We start from the raw sequence: 20,429 nt of genomic DNA on the forward strand, positions 1-20,429 counted from the left end.
CAACGGAGCAATGTGAGATGAAATGGGAAATCAAATCTTTGTAGAATATCATGAGTTTATTGAATGAAATCTATATAAACTAAATACATTTTTTTTCTAAATCTTATGAGTTTCTTGGGTTTAAAAGTAGACTTTCCTGCTCTAAAGTTGCAGAGAAATGACCCAGTCTCTCTGCCTCCATCACGGTCTACGTTTCAACACTTGTGATTTGATGCCACTTGATGAGTCACACAGGGTCATACGCTGCAGTAATAACACCTTTCAAATAAAGAGAATGATAAAGATAGACATTAAATGTACAAGGTATATTTAGCTGTGACTGCCATCACTTGTAAAGTATTAGGTGCAATGAAGCACTATCATTGATTTCATGTGCATCAATCGGATAATGATATGTTCCAAAGTGCTGATGGAGATGAAATATGCATAAATACGGAGCTTTTAGTGTATGGAGCCGCTCCTTCTTCTTGGATTTTGCTTTTCCTTGTTGCGGTGGAAATGTTAACATTCTTGTGCAGAGATTGTAAAAATCAATGCTACCAAGATAAGTATCTGATAAGTCGAAGGAGTAGTTTAGCTTTGTTAACCGCAAAGCATCTTTTGTGTTTTAAGAAAAAATCTATCGCACTTAATAGTCAAATCTAATGTGGTTGGTCAGCCGTGGTCCATGAGGTAACATATTCCTCCCTAATGTATTCAAATGGTAAGGCAGCCACTGCTGCGGGGGCTATACACATGGTTAATTGATGAATGTGGCCTATGAATACTTGTTTATGGGATATTGCACCAGACAGAGGGGGCCACTGCTACTTATTTTATGCTAATTGTCAACTAAAACAGTCGGATTATTCATTATTAAGGCTGTAAATCGGTGATTGGTTTCATTAGATATTGAACTCATTGGGCTGGGTCAAGCAGGGATGGTAGATATTTCCTTTAGCTTCATTAACTTATTTATTTGCAGATGACATTTCTTCCAACCAGCGGGGACGCGATATGAAAGACTAACCAGACCAAAACTGTGCCAGTAAACTTCATTTTGGCTTGAAAAACACCCTTGTGAGGACTCCCTCTGGCACCCGTCGACAGAATTTACACGTTCTTATCAGAAGTGCATCTGAGCCAGATGGTTCCTCTCCAATCCCACAGCAGCAGGACATTGACATGCATCGCTGTCAAAGACCAAGAGACTGTGAATTACACTCACTGGGACAGAGATGCAGACACAGATTTACTGTGGCTACACTCGTCCCTCAAAACGCCTCTGTACTTTTCTCTCAACACTTCTCTCTTCATTAATCTTACGTATAGAGAATTCAATGTGTGTGTGTGTTTATCTGTGTGTGCCATTGAATGTGCAGAAAGGCAACAAGTCGCTTGTCTTTGAGCTGATGGCCACATATCAACATGAAACTGAAAAAAGTGAGGTTTGATCTCCACACCAACTTAAAAAAGTCTAAATCAATTGAATTCCTCATTATACAACCATGTAAGAGGAGACATTTTGGGAGAACTATAAATATTCTAACTATCATTCTGAAAGAGGTTCTTTGTTGCATGTAACAGTCGATGCCGCCTGTCTCATTCATTTTGACAGATCAAAGCGCTCCGGCATCTGTATTTCTCGCGGGGACAGAAGACGGACTGATCTATAGTGCCTCGTGTGTGTGTGTGTGTGTGTGTGTGTGTGTGTAGGTGTGTGTGTGTGTCCATGAAGCCCTCCTGTGTTGACCGAGCTTTGTTTTTATATCCACTGGGCTCCCGGTAGTGTTGCAGTCAGTTTATATTCGTTTATTCTCATTGAGATATCACCTCATTTCTGGCTCTTTATCATACTGATGAACTGAAGCTGGTTGTACCAGTGTTTTTTTAAAATTCAAACTTAACCAAGTTATTACATGTTTATTAGTGTAAACATCTAGTCCCAAAACTGTCCTGCAGGGGCTGCTTTGGTGGTTGTGTGTTTTTTAAGATACTGGTGAGACACTCAAATACAGTCCAGGAAGTCCAGGTCATTTTTTTTTGGACAACCTTGTGTTGTTTTTTCCAGAGCCCCGTGTGTTAGCACCCAGTCCAAATAACTGTGGTTACAGTAGTTTAGTGTAATCAGATATCTTCCACTCATTCTAAACTGCATAAATACCGTTGTACAAACTCTGAAACACACTTGTTTCTCTGTGTTTGCATATGTAAATAAAATAAAGTCATACCTACATTTAAGATCACAAGGTAAAGGTGCCCTGTAGAGCAGGCGTTCTCAACCGTTTCTATCTCAAGGCCCAATTCTGATTGTTTAGAATGTTTACGAGAAACCCCTTCCCAAAAAAATTTGAAAAAAACACAACATGACAAAAGACAAACTTGTTGGAAATATGTGTTGCGCCTCTGTCAGCTGTAATAACCAAAATATATAATCTCCTAATCACTGCCTGCCACTATGAATCTAAATTTAACGTATTCGGTGTCATATTTCCTCAACACACACTTTGGAGGTTGTACTGGTGCAGAGTTGTCATTTCGATCATTTTGTGTCACTGCATCCGAGGAAGTGTTAACTAGCTAGCATGGTGACATTTAGATGTAACTGTTCATCACAATTAGGCTTTTTGAATTTGTTTTTGTTTTTATTCATGTGAATTCTTGAGAACATTTAGATATAAAAATACTAGTTTTGTCAGTTACCCCTAAAAATATATATTTTTTAATTGAATAACAATTTGGCAGGACCTCCAGGACCGAGTAGATGGCGCTCTGAGGCCCACCAGTTGAGCTTTGCAGGAGTGGTTGGGGACCATGAGAGACACGTATTTTTCTGTATGCTTCTGTACGTTTAACTGACATTGTTGTCACGGTTTGACTAGAAAGACTGAACAACTAATCATTTTTTAATACCTGTTTTATGACCTATGCTGCATCCAGCCAGCAGGGGGCAATCAAGATGTTTTTGCTTCACCTTTTGGGCAGCTGTCATGTCGTCCACCTCTTCATACATGGTTCACCATGCAACCACATCCTGCTGGTGCTTTTTGATTGACAGTTGATGACAGTAGAAATGTAGACTGCAAGCTGGATGCAAATAGTGCATGATTTGATTTGGTTGTGCAGTTTAGAAACATACACTGATGGTGGCGGTTAAATAGATCAGATTGAACTGTGTGGATGTTACTGCCGAGGCTCTGACAGAGATGTTAAAGATGTGGCTCTCGTGTCTCTAGTTACTCACGTGACTTATGTGTGGTGTAAATCACTGCACCAACCCTTTAGCTGACTGACTGAATTAATTGTGGCACACGCTTTGTAGCTGACAGCCTTCTTTACTGCTGAACACACACACACACGCACAAATGTTGATAATGTGAAAAAAATATTAAAATCTTCTCAGTGAAAGGGACAAACAATCTTTCGAAGAGGTTTCGCATTAGTATCGTGCATCAACTGGTTTGACGCACGCATGCATACATGTCTTTAGAACATTTTCTGTTCATGTAAGTCTCATTGGCCCAGTATGCAGATTGACTTTGCCCGGCTCTTAAGATTTTTTGTACCATTAAGCAGGATTTATTGTTCCCCAAGAGCTCACTGCTCCGTTACCTTTGGGAGGATGCCTAATATGTGTGTGTGTGTGTGTTTCTACATAACCTGAGCACAAAAAGCCGATGGATATAACTGCACATCCTGGTGATGGTTAGGATGATACGATCATTTTGAATGGAACAGAAACGGCATCCAGTCCCACTGGTCATTATCACCATGATGCTTATTAGTCAGTCAGGGAGCGAGAGAGAGAGAGAGAGAGAGAGAAAAGACACTACCAAGCTCTGAGAGTCTGCATAGATGGCTTGATTTAATAAGGACATTAAAACGCCTTATCTCCTGTCCTTAAGAGAAGGTCAGCGTGTCTAAAATAGCTGAAATGCTATGATAACAGTTTAAAGAGATAAGATATGTCCTGAATACTAATGAGGATAAAAGGTGTTTTAGGCTTATTTCACAGTCTATAAGTCACACTTGATTTTGTGTTCTATTGCCATGTTTATGAAGTTTAGCAAAGATTCTTCATTATCATTTTTTACATTTTCTTGATTGATTCATTGCCTTTGATGATCTTTTCACAGTTCTGTGTGTGGTACACATAATTCCACATACCTGATTCAGACTAGCACGGTGTTAAAACGCTGGTGAAGTCTCTCCAGCAGCACCACATCTTCTCCTTTCAGTCCTTAATTTCATTTTTGGCATTTAGCTTGTGACCCTTTAATGTGAAGCAGCGTCTTCTTTTGAAGCTTTTAGATGAAGAAGTGAAACTACTCTTTACTGTAAAATGAAAAGATAAAGATTGGATATCATTTTGTTTTAGTTTTTTCTTACCTTTGTAATCATCTCACAGCTCCTAAGATTTCTACCCCCAGGTTGGAAACTACTGATCTAGACTACACTCATGCAAAGTCTCATACAGTGTATGTTTGCAAGATATTTGTTATAGACACCCGCATCATCTCTCAGGACCTTGGGTTCATGATGATTTTGGTCAGAATAATAGCTTGAGGTGTAACTCTGTTCTTCGGTATCACCACAGTCCTTTGGGAGCTGTGTTGCAGTGTCCTTGGTTTGCTTTGGGAGTGGGAGCATATTAGCAGTCTTTCTCAGGTCCTCTGGTGCACCTGCAATCTCCTGATGTTTAACCCTGGACTTCATTGGAGTGTTGCAGTGATTACAGGCCGTCCTGAGGGACATCGATTGTCCTGCTCCTGCTAGGCAAGCCCCACACAATGCTGACGAATGAACTCGTGGCCCTGCCAAGTCCAATTAACTGTCAGTGCCGCATCGACGAGCTCCTCGGTTTGTTGAGAGTGAAGAAAAACAAACTTTTAATCAAATTTGCCTCCGGGGCCCACGGTATTTGGGGTTGTATTTTGCATTCCACTGTGTTCTGCCTCGCCTGCAGTCGTGCCGCGCTCTCAGAAGGTTATATTGCATGTTGTTTGTGTGAGATAGCAGAATGCCTGCACCTTACTTTAATGACAGCCCTATCTTTGCACTCAGTCTGTGACTGATGAATCATCCAGCGCTAGTATTTTATTATTATACAGTCACAAAGCTGAAAAAGAATAGGAAGCCAGGTCAACTCATACAAAATGTATTTGCCCACTCTGGCATTGTTTTATATAAACCGCAGTGCTTTGGTCTGTGAAATCACAGCAGAGTAGAGTGTATCTTTGGTGTGAGTTTACAGCATTTTGTCACCAGAGCAAGTTTGTCTGTCGGTGTCTATAATGGCTATAAGCACTTATGCCTAGTTGATCAATTTAAACTCAGGTTACGCTTGTGCAGATATATTTTTTTCAAAGCATTAACATCGCCACAAATACCCTTTGCTAATTCTACCAAGGTTGAGATAAACAAATCCACTCTCCTTTACTGTGATTAGCGTAATGGAGACATTAAAAGCCAAGAAATTCAATTAAATTGGTGTCTTTTTGCACAGAGAAAAAAAGGAAGAGGACAAAACGCGAAGAGACTCTATCGCATAGCCAGGGCGGACGAAGTGGAACAATGAGATGTAGCTTGGGATCCAATCACGAGAAAAGGGCACCTGGATGATAAGGATCAAAGGAAGTTCGAGAGGAAATGTAATCATTACCAGACACAAGAATGCATTGACGAGGATGCAATCTGTGTTGTGCAAAAATGAGTTGAAAAGCTAGAAAAATAAACCCCAACACAAGAACAAGGTCAATGCCACCGACGTGTTGCACAGAGCAGCCGAGCATGTGTCGTCGGCCAAGTCTGAGCAGAAAACCAGACCGAAAGGAGTTCATCATGTCCTGTGGCGTGAACTTCATTAAGACCCATCAGTTGAATTAAGATGGATAAAAGACAGAAAATGCTGACTTACTGGTTCAGGCACCCGCATCCTCAAAGTGATGAGTCCCCCCCCCCTGAGAAATTAGATTTGCAAAGAAACTTGACACCATGTGATTGTCGGAGCCTCACACTTTAAACATTGGCTTGTATTATGATTCTGGGACTCACTTCCATTCCAAGCGAAGGCATACTGTAGTATGAATGACAAAATCGCCCTCAGCCACAGAACAAAGAGGGTTAAGGTCCCTGGATCAATATCACCGGTCTGTGCTTGACTCTGAAATAAGGTTTTCGATAGAAATGTTTTCTCTTCTGTCTTCTGTCTGCCCTCAAACTAGACAACTTCAGTTTAATCAAAAGTGACCAGTGATTAAATCATTTGTTGCCCTTGTTTTAAATATTTTAAACACTCTACCGTCACTCATAGTAAACGTCATGTGGACTGAGATTTAGGATTCATGCCCCATGCTGACAGGTGCTGGAACCTCCTGCTCTTCCCAGATGGCTCGATTCATTTCTTAGCTGCCTCTTTAATGTTGGTCTCTCTCTCACTCTCACACTCACACTCACACTAACACTCACACACACACACACACACACACCTACACACACACACACACACACACAATACCGCCTAAGTTGCTGTTGTATACTTTTCACTTCACTTTGACTTTCAGAATCGGGGAGAATAATTCATGGACCTCAGCGAGTTTCAGAGACTGGAAGAACAACACTGCTTTCAGAGCCAGCAGTTCATTTGAGATGAACTTTTTTAGGGGGGAGAAGTCTCCAAAGGGTGCGCATTATCCTGGAGAGATGATGGTATGAAGGAAAAACCCTGAATCTACAGTTTTTCTGTGTTAATCAAAGGCGAGAGATGTTTTGCTGTTTCCGTCCTTTCGTAGCCATCTATCCATCCGCTGCTGCTGCTCTTAATTGAGCATTACGCAGTGTTGTGGTTTTCAAACTTCTATTTTTTAGATATTTGAATATTTCACAGGACCCCGTGCTAATTTAGTAGGTTGTTATTAAACACACTGCTATACGACATTTTTATATAAATATCAATCCAGCAGGACTTTTGTGGAAGTGAAAATGATACATTTCTGGTCTTTTAGGGCTTTAAATAAAAATGTAACTTTCCTCACACAATATAACTTGTCAGTCTGTTGGCATTACTCGTGGTCAGGCTGGTAGAAACTCTTCCAAAGATTTATGGCCTCATGATGAGCATTTGCATAATGTGAGATCATTAAAAAGCAATTAGCCTTGTGTTTGTGTGTGTTCCTATATTGTTGGGATTAACCTGGTAGGTGGATAGGCACAATGATTGTCCGTCTTTAAACTAAATCATGTTTGTGTTTACAGTGAGGGACGAATCCATACACTGTGACATGTTAGACACATAAAATCTGTCGTTTGAATAAACAACTGACAAGTGCTGTTTGCTTACACTCCACAAACATTTTCATTCACACTCCTCGTTGTTGCTCGGTTTTACATTTTAGAAACAACTTTTTTAATGTTTTTAAGTAATTCAAGAAATTTCCTGTGGACGTTTTAAAGCATTTATTACTGAGAAAACTTGTCACCATTTAAGTACAACATAACTGTCACACATTTAAAGTGCCATGCTTCAAGCCTCAAGATGTTTTGAGCATTAAGTACTGAAAAGACTGAAGGTAAAGCCAGTCATGCAGTACTCTTATTGGAAGAAGACATATTCGCTGCAGTTTTGTTTTGTTTTATGTTGCTTCCTATATCATATTTTCTCTGTTTGTGAAGTTTTATGTATAATTTTCATGTTTTCAATGTTTATTCACAAAAAACAACACTGCACGCAGTTGATTTTATCCAGGCTGTGAGATTTCAGAGGGACCATTGAAATTTAAAATCATAAAGAAACAAAATGATCAAATTATTGTTTCAAAATGATATTTACACGCCGGGCTGTAATGACACTATCTACATTCAACTCATTCCTGTTTGTTATTTGTGCAAATGTGTCATGCAGACATTCATGCTTTGCTGTGGTGTGATGTTGACTGTGATGTGCAGTGTGCTACTATCTCTATAGTGTGAAAAGCTGCACTGGTACTAATATTTGTACTGCTTTTATTACCTGCTATTTTCAGTACAGCAGCCTGGCACGTACATAGATAATTCATGTCATGTTAATGTTAAAACAGACTGGTTTAAAAAATCTCTTTCAAGCTGGTTCGCCCTGATATCAAGTCCTAGATTCACTTCTGACGGTCTCCGCCTCCTCTGTTTGGAGAGAAACCAACTTGTGTCACATTAAAGTCTCTGTGTACAGTAATGTTTACATTAAATCCAGATCCGTTCATGGGCTGAGTTGAATTGTTTTCATCTCTGCTGTTGGTCAAACTATATGACATAGAGGTGCACTAATTAGTAACATGCACAAATTTAACAGCCGCAGCTTTCTCTAGTTCAGAACCTAATTTATGCAAATCAAGACAGTCATGAGATAACCATTACCTGAGGCACAACAATATGCCTTCACACTGCAGCCTCGCCTAAACAGTACAGGTGAAAGAGATGTCATGTTACCACCACAGGCTGTGAGATTGCCATGTCGTCAAGTTGTGTTCATCTCATCTGAAGTTGATGTTTTCGTATTTCTTCGATTTCATCAAGAAATCTTGGGCTCTCTGATTACATCCTCTCACATTTAAAATACTGGTGGTACAAACTTTTTTTTAGTTTTTTCTATCTATTGTACATATTAACAAATGATACAGCAGCTCTGGCTTTCTCAGGGTAAGAGTATGTGCCTTCTCTAAATGTGGTTTAGTAAAACTCACTATGCAGTAGTTCTATCTATGACAATGCATCTTATTGTATTTACTGATATGTTTTATTTGTATTATCTCAATCTTAAAGATAACTATAGCTTTGAAGTAAATGTAATGTTGTTAAAGTGCAATCTTTAGGTCAAATATGGCGAAGTATAAAGTAGCATAAAATGGAAATAATAAAGCACAAGTCGCTGAAAACTGTACTTAAATGCAGCACTTGAGTGAATGCACTTCACTACTTCTTGTGCACTGAGAAGCCAAATTGTTTACACACTCCGCTGCATCAACACCACAGCAAACATTCATGAAACACTTCCTCGATGATTCTTTCACTTTCTCATGATGCTGATGGGGGTGCCCTTATCGGCATTATGTGAACGTACATCAGTCTCCACTCTGTGACCGCACCCCTTCACATCGACTGCTGTTGCCCCATGGCACATTCTACTTCATCCTAATTACCATTAATAATTGAAAATAGGAAATCAATGTGTGTAAATTAAGTGTGCTAACAGTGAGTTTTATCGGGTTGACATTGTTTTTGAGCGGCTACGTCGTTGCCCGTGACCGAGGCACAGTTCTGTGTTACGACTGGGATGCAGCACAATCGTGACTTTATTTATACTCCAGTCACTGTGTACCGCAGATAGACGTCCACCTCTGCTCTGATTGCTTTCTTGTTGTTGTCCTGTGGCAAGAGAGCAAAGGCTTTGTTTTTTTCTGCAGGACAGGGTGAAGGGTAAATTATTAATTGGAACGAGCAATGGGCTGTGTAACAATTTGCTGATCCAGAAGCTTTCATGAGCCGTGTCAGGTTCTGTTGAACAAGTGACTGGTGTACTGCGCTGAGGCAACAGCGTCTCTCACAATATGCTTGCGTTACCGCTCAACACAGCCAGTTTTATTAGCTCGAGAAGGCTGCTTTAAGTTGCGTCACTCTTCAGTGCTGGTTTTGAATAAAGCGTGAGGTCACTTGGCCTTCTCTGTCTTGGTCAACCACCGGCCCTGTGAACCCTGTTCGTGCTGTGCTGCAAAGGAACCGGCTGGCACCCGTACGGCTCTCATTGATCCGGGTTCACATGCTGAATAGAGCTTGAACAAATGATCAGATCCTCCTCGGGATAAACAACCAGGCTGGACCTTGTAATCAGTAATGTATAGTCTTACAATAATTAAGTTATCCTATCATTAGTTTGTGGTTCCAAATAGGCAACAGTCAGATCTTGTTACTTCTTATCGAACTGCAAAGTAGTATCAGGAGGGAGCAGATGGTGCATTATGGTCTCAGAGAGTCTCTGTGTTGTGGGTTTGCTCCTGTGTTGCTCTTTCCCTCAGGGGAATGTGAACACACAGTGGCTCAGCTAAGATGAATTAGGGCAGGACAAACGACACGCCCAACAGCAGAAGCTGCAGCACGCTATTATTCCAATTCAGCAGAACTGCCCCCATGACTATTGGCAGTTTCTTCTGTATGTTTAGAAATCCATTTGTCAAGCTCACAGGGATGCATCTAAACTGTTTACTTGTCGTGTCTGGGTTTTCTGAGGACTAATAAATAACTGTGTAATGGGTGTCAGCAGAACATGGAGGGGACAGTGGGGCCTGTCTTGGAGCGCATTGGCAGATTTGACAGTTTAAATTGAACAAAGCTGAGAGACATTTATCACTCAGTGCAAATCTACCACTTTACACAACAATCATCGCTTTCCCTCAAGACCCTGGTACCAGTGCTGTCGTCTTTCCGCTCTATTAGTCTGCATCATTGAGCAGGGGAGCTGTGATGAATAGCTGAACGTTGAGTCGGGCTTTCATTGAATAACTCCTATTAAAAATGGCTCATATAGACTAAAGAACAGAATATTACACATTCCTGTGTCAGCTAAATTATAAGGCAGAATTGTTTCATTGTTCTTTTAACACATTTTGAAATAGTGACTTGCCCATATTAATTCTGGTCATGAAGTGTGATTTGAAAATTCAGATCTGTCGAGGGGAAGAAAAAAAAAGAAAAGGAACAAAGCTTGGTGGCGCAAAGCGTGAATCAGACAAGATGAAACCCAGAGGTGCACGTTTCTCGTGAGGTAGAATGCAGGAGATTCACAATGAGTCACACTTTGCCTTGCCACAAGCTCTGCTAATGAGTAAGCGAGGAGTAACACTGCTCTCAGGAGCCAGAGCATTTTGGCTCCTCATGTCTTGTATGAGTTGAGTTATTCCCCAAGAGTCAACAGTGTGTGTTAATAATAGTGATGTGACAGTGAGTGACTCAGGCAGTGAGGAGTGAAGTCGGGCCGTGTGCCAAATATTCCAATAACAATAATGTCGTTTTCCTTGTTAAAGTTGGCAAAGCAGCAAGCGACTGTCTGCACCCACCACCTTAAGTGGCCAACGTTTATACCAGTCCAGTTTTGATTCACATTGAAGTTTGCTTTTGACTTGCATCCAGCTGAATAAATTAAGTCTAAAACTCTGATGCCTTTTGAATGGCTATTCTGTATTTAAAGAGCTTGAATCAGGGCCTCATTTTGAACTTATCTTCGAGAGGCTTTCTGTGGCACAGGCCCCCCCTCGTAGAGAACGGGGACAAACATTTTGCAGGAAGAGGCCAAGTTCATGAGAACTTCTGGATGCAGTCAGCTGCAGAAAGCTGTTTGGTTTTAATCCTGTTGCAGGCAGCCCCTGATCATGCGGACTCGGAGCACACTTCAAAGCGCAGCACCAGCACATGGCTCTCTCAGCCCATTCCCCCCCCCCCCCCGCCCTTGCAGCCATGCTGTCTGAATCGCCTCCAAAACACAACAGGTTAAAGTAAAAATCAAATGGATTTATTATCCAAGAAGCATAAAAACAGATACAAACAGTTACAAACCGAATCACACAATTATTAACAAAACAAACCTTTATATAAAATCAAATGTGAGATCCAATCCGAGCCACCCAGAAGGCTGGTCTGCCTCCTCGGTGGCCAGCAGAAGATCTGAAAACCCCCCAGAGTTTCAAACCCTTTGTCCCCTCAAAGTTGCATTCCTCAGCTCATCGATCAGCTCACTGATTGGCTGAAGTCCAACAAGCCCCAGCTGGGCCTATGCCCCATTGTCCTAAACTTCACACCTCTCCCTGCCACTTTCACACCACCCCCACTCCAGCACATTCCTCAAACCCCATCTCACAGACACTTAATGCATGAAATAAAACTTAAAACCCTCACACCCTTCAACGTGATCTGTTTTGTTCCAGTCAAGGGGATTATACCCAGCACCTTGGGATTGGACCTTTCCCTGCGCGTGAGGTTATCCACATTCCAACGGTTATACACTGTGAGCTCTGAGAGTCGGGTCTGACTGTATGTGTCCTCCGCTTAGGTTCACTGACCCAGGCTAGGCCGGTTAATGGGCAGCCTCTCTAGTTTCAGACTTGTGTGGGATTCACTGCCTACACACCACAACCCACAGGGCGTCCTCGTCACCTCACACATTTGAGCCGTACTCTAGAAGCTGAAGCCTTCATGCAACATGCTACTTTTCTTCTGATGTTTCTCTCTGTCTTTGCCCGCAGCTCATCATGAACTCTGCCTCCTTAATCACAGTTAAATGCTGTCAGAGCTGGGAAGTGAGAGACTACGGGTAAAGTTTGAGAACCTCTGTGTGTAGGAGAAAGACAGCGAGATAATGGGCTTTGCTCTCAATGTGCTGAGGCCTGTAACTGCAAGCTAAAGAAGGTTTAAAACTTCAAATGGTAACATTTGTTGAGCTCCTAAGCACCAGAAAAGTCTGCAAATTAAGCGCTGGATAGATTTAGGTTTATTTCAGTTTTGCTCCGCCGCTCTGGGTATTTTTTACTGACATGATATTTTGAGTTGTACATGTAGGAGTATAAAATGCACTCTTTATTAATGTGGTCAAGATTTGGAGCTGAAACCAGATGTGATGATACCCTCGGATATTTAGGCACTGCCTGTTTTTGTAGGGTGCTGAGGGAGCACTGTTGAGCTGAGGGAGCTCTGATGAGTGCTTATAGATTGCTAAACCAAGTTGCAGCTAAACTGCTCATCCATTACCCCGGCCGCTCGCATACGCCTCAGATTTAATGTGTAAGGGTCGTTTGCGTGGCAGCAGCTCAACCTTCAGGGAGCTCATTCATGCCAGACTGGAGGCCAGGAGCAGATTAGATCAAATAAATGCGAGCTCTGTAATGTGGCCCCTAGTCTGTCCGACTGCAGAAGTAATTCTGCACTCGCCCAGAGTTTCAGGACCCCCTTCAGGGCAGACCTGTCTGTATCAGGGAAAAGCTGATCATCTTCCTGCTGTGTACCTGGAAAAACAAGCTTCAGTGCCGACCATGCAACAGGGTTCATTTAGCTCTCAGTCTGGCTGATCACAGCTCTGGCAAAGCGAGCATACAAAGAGGGGGAGTAGTGTCTTTACATTCTGCGATGATGTGAGAATCAATAGTGGAATATTCACCGTCCTGGCTGCTGCGCTGGCCTGGATCTCAAGCTGGGCTTTTATGTGAGGCAACACAGCTGCTGCTGGAGAGGCATGAGGCCATACCAATCACTTAAATCACCACTAGATCCTCAAAAGAGCAATTGCCCTGGTGAGAGTGAAGACTGCCCACTACCCCAGCTCTGTGCCGATTGCTCTTCCCATAAAAGCCGCTTGTTCATTTAACCCTTGAAAATTAGCTATTTGTTAGCAGTTCATGGGGCTTATTGAGTTTTTTTCTGAACAGAGACATTCCTTGATGAATGTTGGAATTGCTTGTCTTACACCGTTCCCTTAGGTACCACTTAGTAATGTAGCTATTTACATTAGCCCATGCAAAGCACCTAGGCTGTAAAACTTAACCAATTTTCTTGAGTGCCAGTATTACATTACAGCTGGGAAGACTGATTTTCCTCTTCATTGTTACTGAGGAATGACACGTCTAGGGATTTTGTATTTGCAGTCGACACAGAGTACGAACATGGTGTTTTCCCATCAAATTGAAGCTTTCTGCACTATTACTACAAGAAGTAAAAGAGTTATTACAGTTTACACTACAGTATATTTTGCAAAGTTTGAAAATTGAGCATTTGTTACCAGCAACAGCCTCCTGAACTCAAAGCTTTTTTCTTCCACGGCACCATTTTGACAGCTGATTGCTGAAGTTGCAACTGAAAAAGGTGTTAAAAGACATACAAGTAACAAACTGTTCCATTTAAAAATCCCTCGTTCCTCGTTCTTAATCTTTTGCCTCCTCTTTTGCTCTTCCCTCCCAGACTCAGAGGTGTGAACAGCTTGCACATTTGCTTCCCTTTTTGCAGAATAATTTCGGGCTGCTGTTAATGCCTTTCACTATGATACTTGTGGCATGTCGACATCACATATACTCTATAGCAGAGTCACATTATATGCCTTCACCAATTTCTGAGTGACAGAACTATATATTTTGCACCGGTTTGATCATTTCACTTTACTTGTTGGTAATGCAGAGTTTTAAGGGAAGTACCATTTGAGTTCAAATACATTAAGCCTGTAATTAATATTTTTGATTTTACCACTACATCTAATGCATCAATGTATAATGTCAACAAGGCTTCTTGTTGTGCTGAAATCAATGAACTCTACAAAGCTTTTGGGCCTCTCTAACATATTGTTATGTCTGGATTTTATCATATGCTTGAGTCTGAGTGGAAATGATTAGTAGATAAATGTATTCATGAAATAATAATTGTTGATTGTTGTTATATGTTGTGCACCTCCCGTCATGTCAAATTCCTTGTATGTTCAACATACAATGGCAATAAACGGTTTCTGATTCTGATTCTGAACTCTCGTAATTAATTGTTTCAATACATTTTTAAGCAGTGAAGCTTCGAGCCTTTTAAATACTTGCTGTGTTTCTGAGCCTCATTTAACAGTCAACTAAATATCTTTGGATTTGGAATTTGTCAATATTTTAAGACATTTTATTTACAAAATGATTAATAAATTAAACAAGAAAAGAATGCGCAAGATAAGTGACAATAAATACAAAAGTTGCAGCCCTACTCATCAATAACTAGAGAGCTATTTAAAGCAAACAAGCTAAACCCATTATATACTAATGACGAGCACTGAATGATAAAGTTAGCTACGGTTTGCTGGTTAATACAGGAGAGCATCTAAATGAGCTGTCTAAAATCCTAAAGAGGTCCACCTGGATGATGAGGCGAGCGGTTAATGTTCAGTTCGATTTTTTTTGGTTTTGGACAGGAATTTTTGTTTTATAATTGTCTTACAGAAGCTTCGCACATACCAGATGAGTGTGTAGGTGTGAAACAGAAGCTCAGTTGTCACACACACACACCGGCTCAGGACCTTTCTCTGTGGAGTTCACATATTTTCCTGTATGTGTGTGTGTGTGTGTGAGTGACTCTGTGATGGATACGGTTGTTGTTTTTTGGTCAGGGCCTGCCTGGATACACTCCTGCAGCCATATGACCCTGAGCTGAGCAGGAATGAAGGCAGTGAATACATTTCAAATATATGGCTGGTGATAATCTATATTTTTTATTACTGTGAAAAAATCCCTTGAAAAGACAAAAAACAACAATTTGTACGTCCGTCTTTTAATACTCTTTTTGAATTATGTACCTTGTCTGTGTCTCTCAGCCCCAAGCCCGTTTATTATGACTGATGATGTAAATAGGGTCATGAATATATGCTTTTTTTCTTTTTTCAACTTATAAATGATTTCACACGTCTTAAACAGCTGGTCACTGTAGCTTTTTGCAATTACTCAAACTAAAAAGAATTTAGTGTGTTTGTTGGTCCGCTTGTGAGTGTCTACAGCAGCACACTGGTGTATGTGGAATTGACTCAAAATAAACCACAGTGCCCATGTTCTTGGTAATGAAGAAACATGTTACCCTGTGAAATGGTGGCGCTCATTGATGTGTTTTTAATGTTTTGTTGACAACAATTGAGCTCTATGGAACAGAGGAATAAGCTGTCGAACTTTAGCCACACAGGCAATATTAACGGGTTCAATTCATTGTTGGTTTTGATCTTTTTGTGGGATTTGTTGACGGTAAGAAGAATAAGAATTTCATAAGACTGGTCCTTTAGGCTAAAAAAAACATTTACATAAAACACTTCAAAGTTGATAATATAGGCATGAGCTGAATATGAATGACAGGAATATCAAGCTTATGGAGCACTGTCCGTAGGTTTTCCCAATATTAGGGAATTCATTGAGGGCGGAGAAACATCCATGATGAACTTTTACATCAATAGAAATGTTTATGAATTTCTTGAATTAATTTGACAATGTATGATTTCAGATGTTCTCGAAGGTAAATGCTGGTGCTTATACCTCTTTTGCGTTGTTACTCTGCTCTGTCTGATGCCACTTCTCTCTGTGCCTGCAGGCTGTGAGAGTGACTACTGGGGACCTCATTGCAGTAATCGGTGCCAGTGCCAAAATGGGGCTAAGTGTAACCCCATCACAGGTGCCTGTGTCTGCGCTGATGGGTATCAGGGATGGCGATGTGAGGAGCCCTGTGAGTACGGCTACTATGGCAAGGCATGCCAACTACCCTGCCAGTGTCTCAATGGTGCCACCTGCAACCACGAGACAGGAGAGTGCATCTGTGCGCCGGGATACTCGGGGGCTTTGTGAGTACCAGCAACATATTTATTCTCTTTGGTGTCCCTGAAAATATGTCGGTGTGCCGTTTGTTGTTTGTCTGAGTTTTCTTTGTTGATACAAAGAACTACAGGCAAACACAAGTAATGTGTCTGAGACATTTGACTCTTGAATTGTGTGGGAACAGCTGCGGAGAGCGCTGCCCCTCCGGTAGTCACGGGCCTCAGTGTGAGCAGCGCTGCCCCTGTCAGAATGGAGGAGCGTGCCACCACATCACCGGAGATTGTTCCTGCCCCATCGGGTGGACGGTAAGTCAGACGAGCAGAGGTGCGAAGGCAATTAGGAAGAAAGGCCCGAGAGAATAAAAGGGTTGGATATCGTTTGTGTATAAAAAACGTTTACCGGTATATATCTAATGTAGTTTTTACACCAGAGACTGACATGCTGAGAACATAGACCTTACAATCAATATGCTGTGTTCAATTATAAATGAGAACACGGGATTCTCTACTCCCTGCAAGAGACAAATAAGTGGAGTGCCTGGTGGGGAGGTTGTGCAAGCTTTCTCAAACCTCAGTTAGTTCACATAGTAATGTCAAGTGAACATGGCCACCGGCAGTCAACAATATAAGGTATTTCTTTAGGGACGTCCCAGTGGCCTAGGGTTTTAATGCAAAGTTCCTGGTTGGATTCCAGCTGGAGATGGTTGTTGCATGACATATATATAAATATATACTGGTATATATATTTATTAAATTTGTTTTGTATCCAATTTTGCTGTAAAGACTTCCTCCTCATTGATGTGCAACACAGCCCACAATCAGAGATTTTAAAGGGACCAATAACATGATATAAAATGTATGATACAATCTCATCATATTTTCATCTCATCATATTTATATTGTCTCATGCTGTATGTCGTAATATTGCCCAACCTTACTTTTAAATCAATTACTTGCCGATACAGCAACGATAATTGTCTAAACCAAAAATAGTCACGTGCTGGTGTAAATGTATTTTCTACCATGGTATGGAAGTCACTTTGGACTTAAATTAACTCTGCATTCATTTAAACATTCTGAAGATAATGTGTGAAAATAGTTTTAGAAAAATAACTGTGTTGTTCTTGGATATAACTTACATGATCCGAGATGACAACATAAACAATATGCCTAAATGTTCAAACATCAGTAAAACAAAAGTGTAAGAGTTTTGTCCTCCAACAAGGTATTTCCGTCCTGTCGAAGTAGTGAGCAATGTATCTCACATGGTTCTTTGCTGGTTGTTTTTCAAAGGGTTCAGTTTGTGCCCAGCCGTGTCCTCTTGGCAAGTACGGCATCAACTGCAGCAAGGATTGTTCCTGTCGTAATGGTGGACTGTGCGACCACGTCGCGGGGCAGTGCCAGTGCGCAGCTGGCTTTAGTGGACGCAGGTACACAGCTGGCACCTCTGGCAAACACACTGCTGAATTATTATGGACGCAAGCCTTTTGTGAAGTACTCTCTGCAAACTTTTGTCCTCCTACTTTGAAAATAGGTCAGACAATGGCATGATTTATTGATATTAGTATTTAATAGAAAGGATGGTTTCATGCTGACAGTTGCACATTAAATAGTCACTCATTGAGCTATTCTCTTTGTTGACGTCCAGATGAGGCGCAAACCTGGCTGTTCTTTAAAAAGAGAATGAAAATGCTAGAGTGATCTGAAGCTCAAGAGAAATAAGCGTTTGTAAATGCCCATTAGTCCATTTGAAGGTGGATTGGAAGCTTTTAATATGGGTGTTTATGTTTAATTAATCTTATCCTTCATGCTGGCCAGCAAGGTTTCATGTCTTCAGCCTTCATCCGTCTCCACTCCCAGCCTGCCCATTGATCTCACCATGGGCTACATGCTGTTGGGATTCTGCTCATTAATTATAAGTAATGGGCTTATATTAAGGTCTCATTGAAATCCACAGATCTTTTTTGTTCCCCATGCCTGGCAGAGCAGCCCAGAGCAGGCTGGGTTTATTAGTTCAGCTAAAGCAATTGTCTGCTGGATGGAAACACTTCCTCGACAAGACCTTTCCTTTCCTTTATTATTTTGCAAAATTGCCCTCATTCATTTTGTCAGTGGCAGGTCAATTAACCTGCCAGGAATAACCTGAGATTGTGTTAGCCCCACCTTCTCCTGACTAGTTTAATAATACCATTGTCCCCTGATAAAACTAAAGCCGGAGTAATTTAAACATGAAACATAACTTGACCATTCTGTAATGTAATTGAGCTATTTGTAATATCTTTGTTAGACTCTTGAGATTGATACTCAACCAAGATTGTATAGTTAAATCAGTATATTTAAGTGATGATAAAATCAATTTTCTGATCTACTTCAGTTCTTTATGTGGAGAATCTCATCAACTCTGGTTGATGAGATTAGTAAGTCTTTTCCAGCTATTGCAGAACAGTCCTGACTGCTGCTGACCGCAGGAGGATGATTTTAAGGCTTGATATCAGTCTTGAATTCATTATTTAGATTATGAAATATAAGAAACTATTCATAATATAATTTTTTTAATATATATATATATATATATATAGATACAGTGGAGCCACGGTTCGGTACATTTCGGTACAGTAGAAAACTATAAATGCCAGAGAAATGTACTTGATTTTAAAATATATTTATTCATTACAACTAACATCATGAAGTTATTCTTTGACTTTGAACAATGATGGAACTATACCTGAGTGACCCATCTTCTGGGGTGTCTTCTTAGCAACACATAAGCATAAAAAACAAAAACTGCTCCTTCATGTTATGTAGTATTGTTACTTACATCTTGCAAAAGAGATGTTTAATCTCAATGGGACTACCTGGTTAAATAAAGGTTTTAAAAAAACATTTTTTTTATTCAAACGTATTCGGTTCGTAATGCGTACCGAACCGTGAGCCTCGTACCGAACAGTTCAATACGAATACGCGTACCGTTACACCCCTAATATATATATATATTACTGTAGTAGCTGAAATGTTTTATTCCTAAATAAATTTGCTACTATTTTCAAATGCTCACTCAAACAATTAATTGTACAAAACAATTGCATGTAAGTGCTCACAGTTACAATTATTGCTATTGGTCCGAAGAACTTTCCTTTCAAAATAGACATATTTTGTAAAAGTAATGGAACAATAATAATGAAACATGGAGAATGTCAGCTGGCACAATATATCCATTTATACATCTCAGTCATAATAGTTAATACTATGCAAGAAGTCGATTGTGCAGCAATAACAGCAGTGGTTGTATAATGAAAGGGGAAATAACACCATTACCAATATTTAATACGATTATTAATTATATGTTTGTAGGCCAGCAACTATCGCTTATTCTCACTGATGAATAATCCGTCAGTTATTTTATTGATTAAGTGTAAAGAATATCCAAAAATAGTGAAAAATGCCTGTCACAGAGACCAAGGTGATGTCAGACTAAACAAATGACTTATTTTGCCAGACCAACAGTTTAAAATCTAAAGATCCTCAGAGTATGATGATGTTATTCATTTTCTGTTGGACCAATAATTGATTGACTACTTGTTTCAGCTTTAATGTTTTCAATGTGCCATGTGTACAGAGGTGCTTCAACCTTTTTAACATTTGAATTACATGTTACTCTGTGATAAAAGAAAAAATTGTATGTACTTTTTAGAGCACCAATTTAAAAGACTGTTTTTCTCCTCCAGGTGCCAGGACGACTGTCCTGTCGGCACCTTTGGTCCGCGGTGTAACCAGAGGTGCGAGTGTCAGAATGGAGCCAAGTGTCACCATATCAATGGAGCCTGTCTGTGTGAAACAGGATTTAAAGGCCCTAATTGCCAAGAGAGATTCTGTCCTCCAGGCCTCTACGGCCTCATCTGCGACAAGTACTGCCCCTGTAATACCACCAACACGGTGAGGTAAGTGAGACATCAGTGCAAGGCCGCACACATCTTCACTCTGACCAAGCCCTGAAGCGAAGCCCCCTGTAGCCCCTTATCAATAAAGACTTCTCCAACTCAATTTTGCTCCATCTTATCTTTAAGCCAGCACTCATTCTGAAGTCTGGACACCTCTTGGCCATGTCATCCAGTTAACTTTTAATCGCGAC

At 40.7% G+C, this 20,429-nt stretch overlaps 1 protein-coding gene across 1 annotated transcript in view; it reads left to right on the forward strand.

Moving 5' to 3' along the window:
- Nucleotides 1-20,429, forward strand: part of megf11 (multiple EGF-like-domains 11) — a gene marked incomplete at its 3' end in the record, with an annotated part of 50,570 nt that overhangs the window by 8,780 nt on the left and 21,361 nt on the right. Inside the window, exons 6-9 of the mRNA XM_079297020.1 lie at nt 16,081-16,327; nt 16,486-16,606; nt 17,594-17,730; nt 20,026-20,238. Of these exons, the coding sequence (XP_079153146.1) occupies nt 16,081-16,327; nt 16,486-16,606; nt 17,594-17,730; nt 20,026-20,238 (718 nt within the window). The remainder of the gene's footprint in view (nt 1-16,080; nt 16,328-16,485; nt 16,607-17,593; nt 17,731-20,025; nt 20,239-20,429) is intronic.

This window comes from Melanostigma gelatinosum (assembly GCF_949748355.1).
Source record: "Melanostigma gelatinosum genome assembly, chromosome: 1".
Lineage (NCBI taxonomy): Eukaryota > Metazoa > Chordata > Actinopteri > Perciformes > Zoarcidae > Melanostigma > Melanostigma gelatinosum.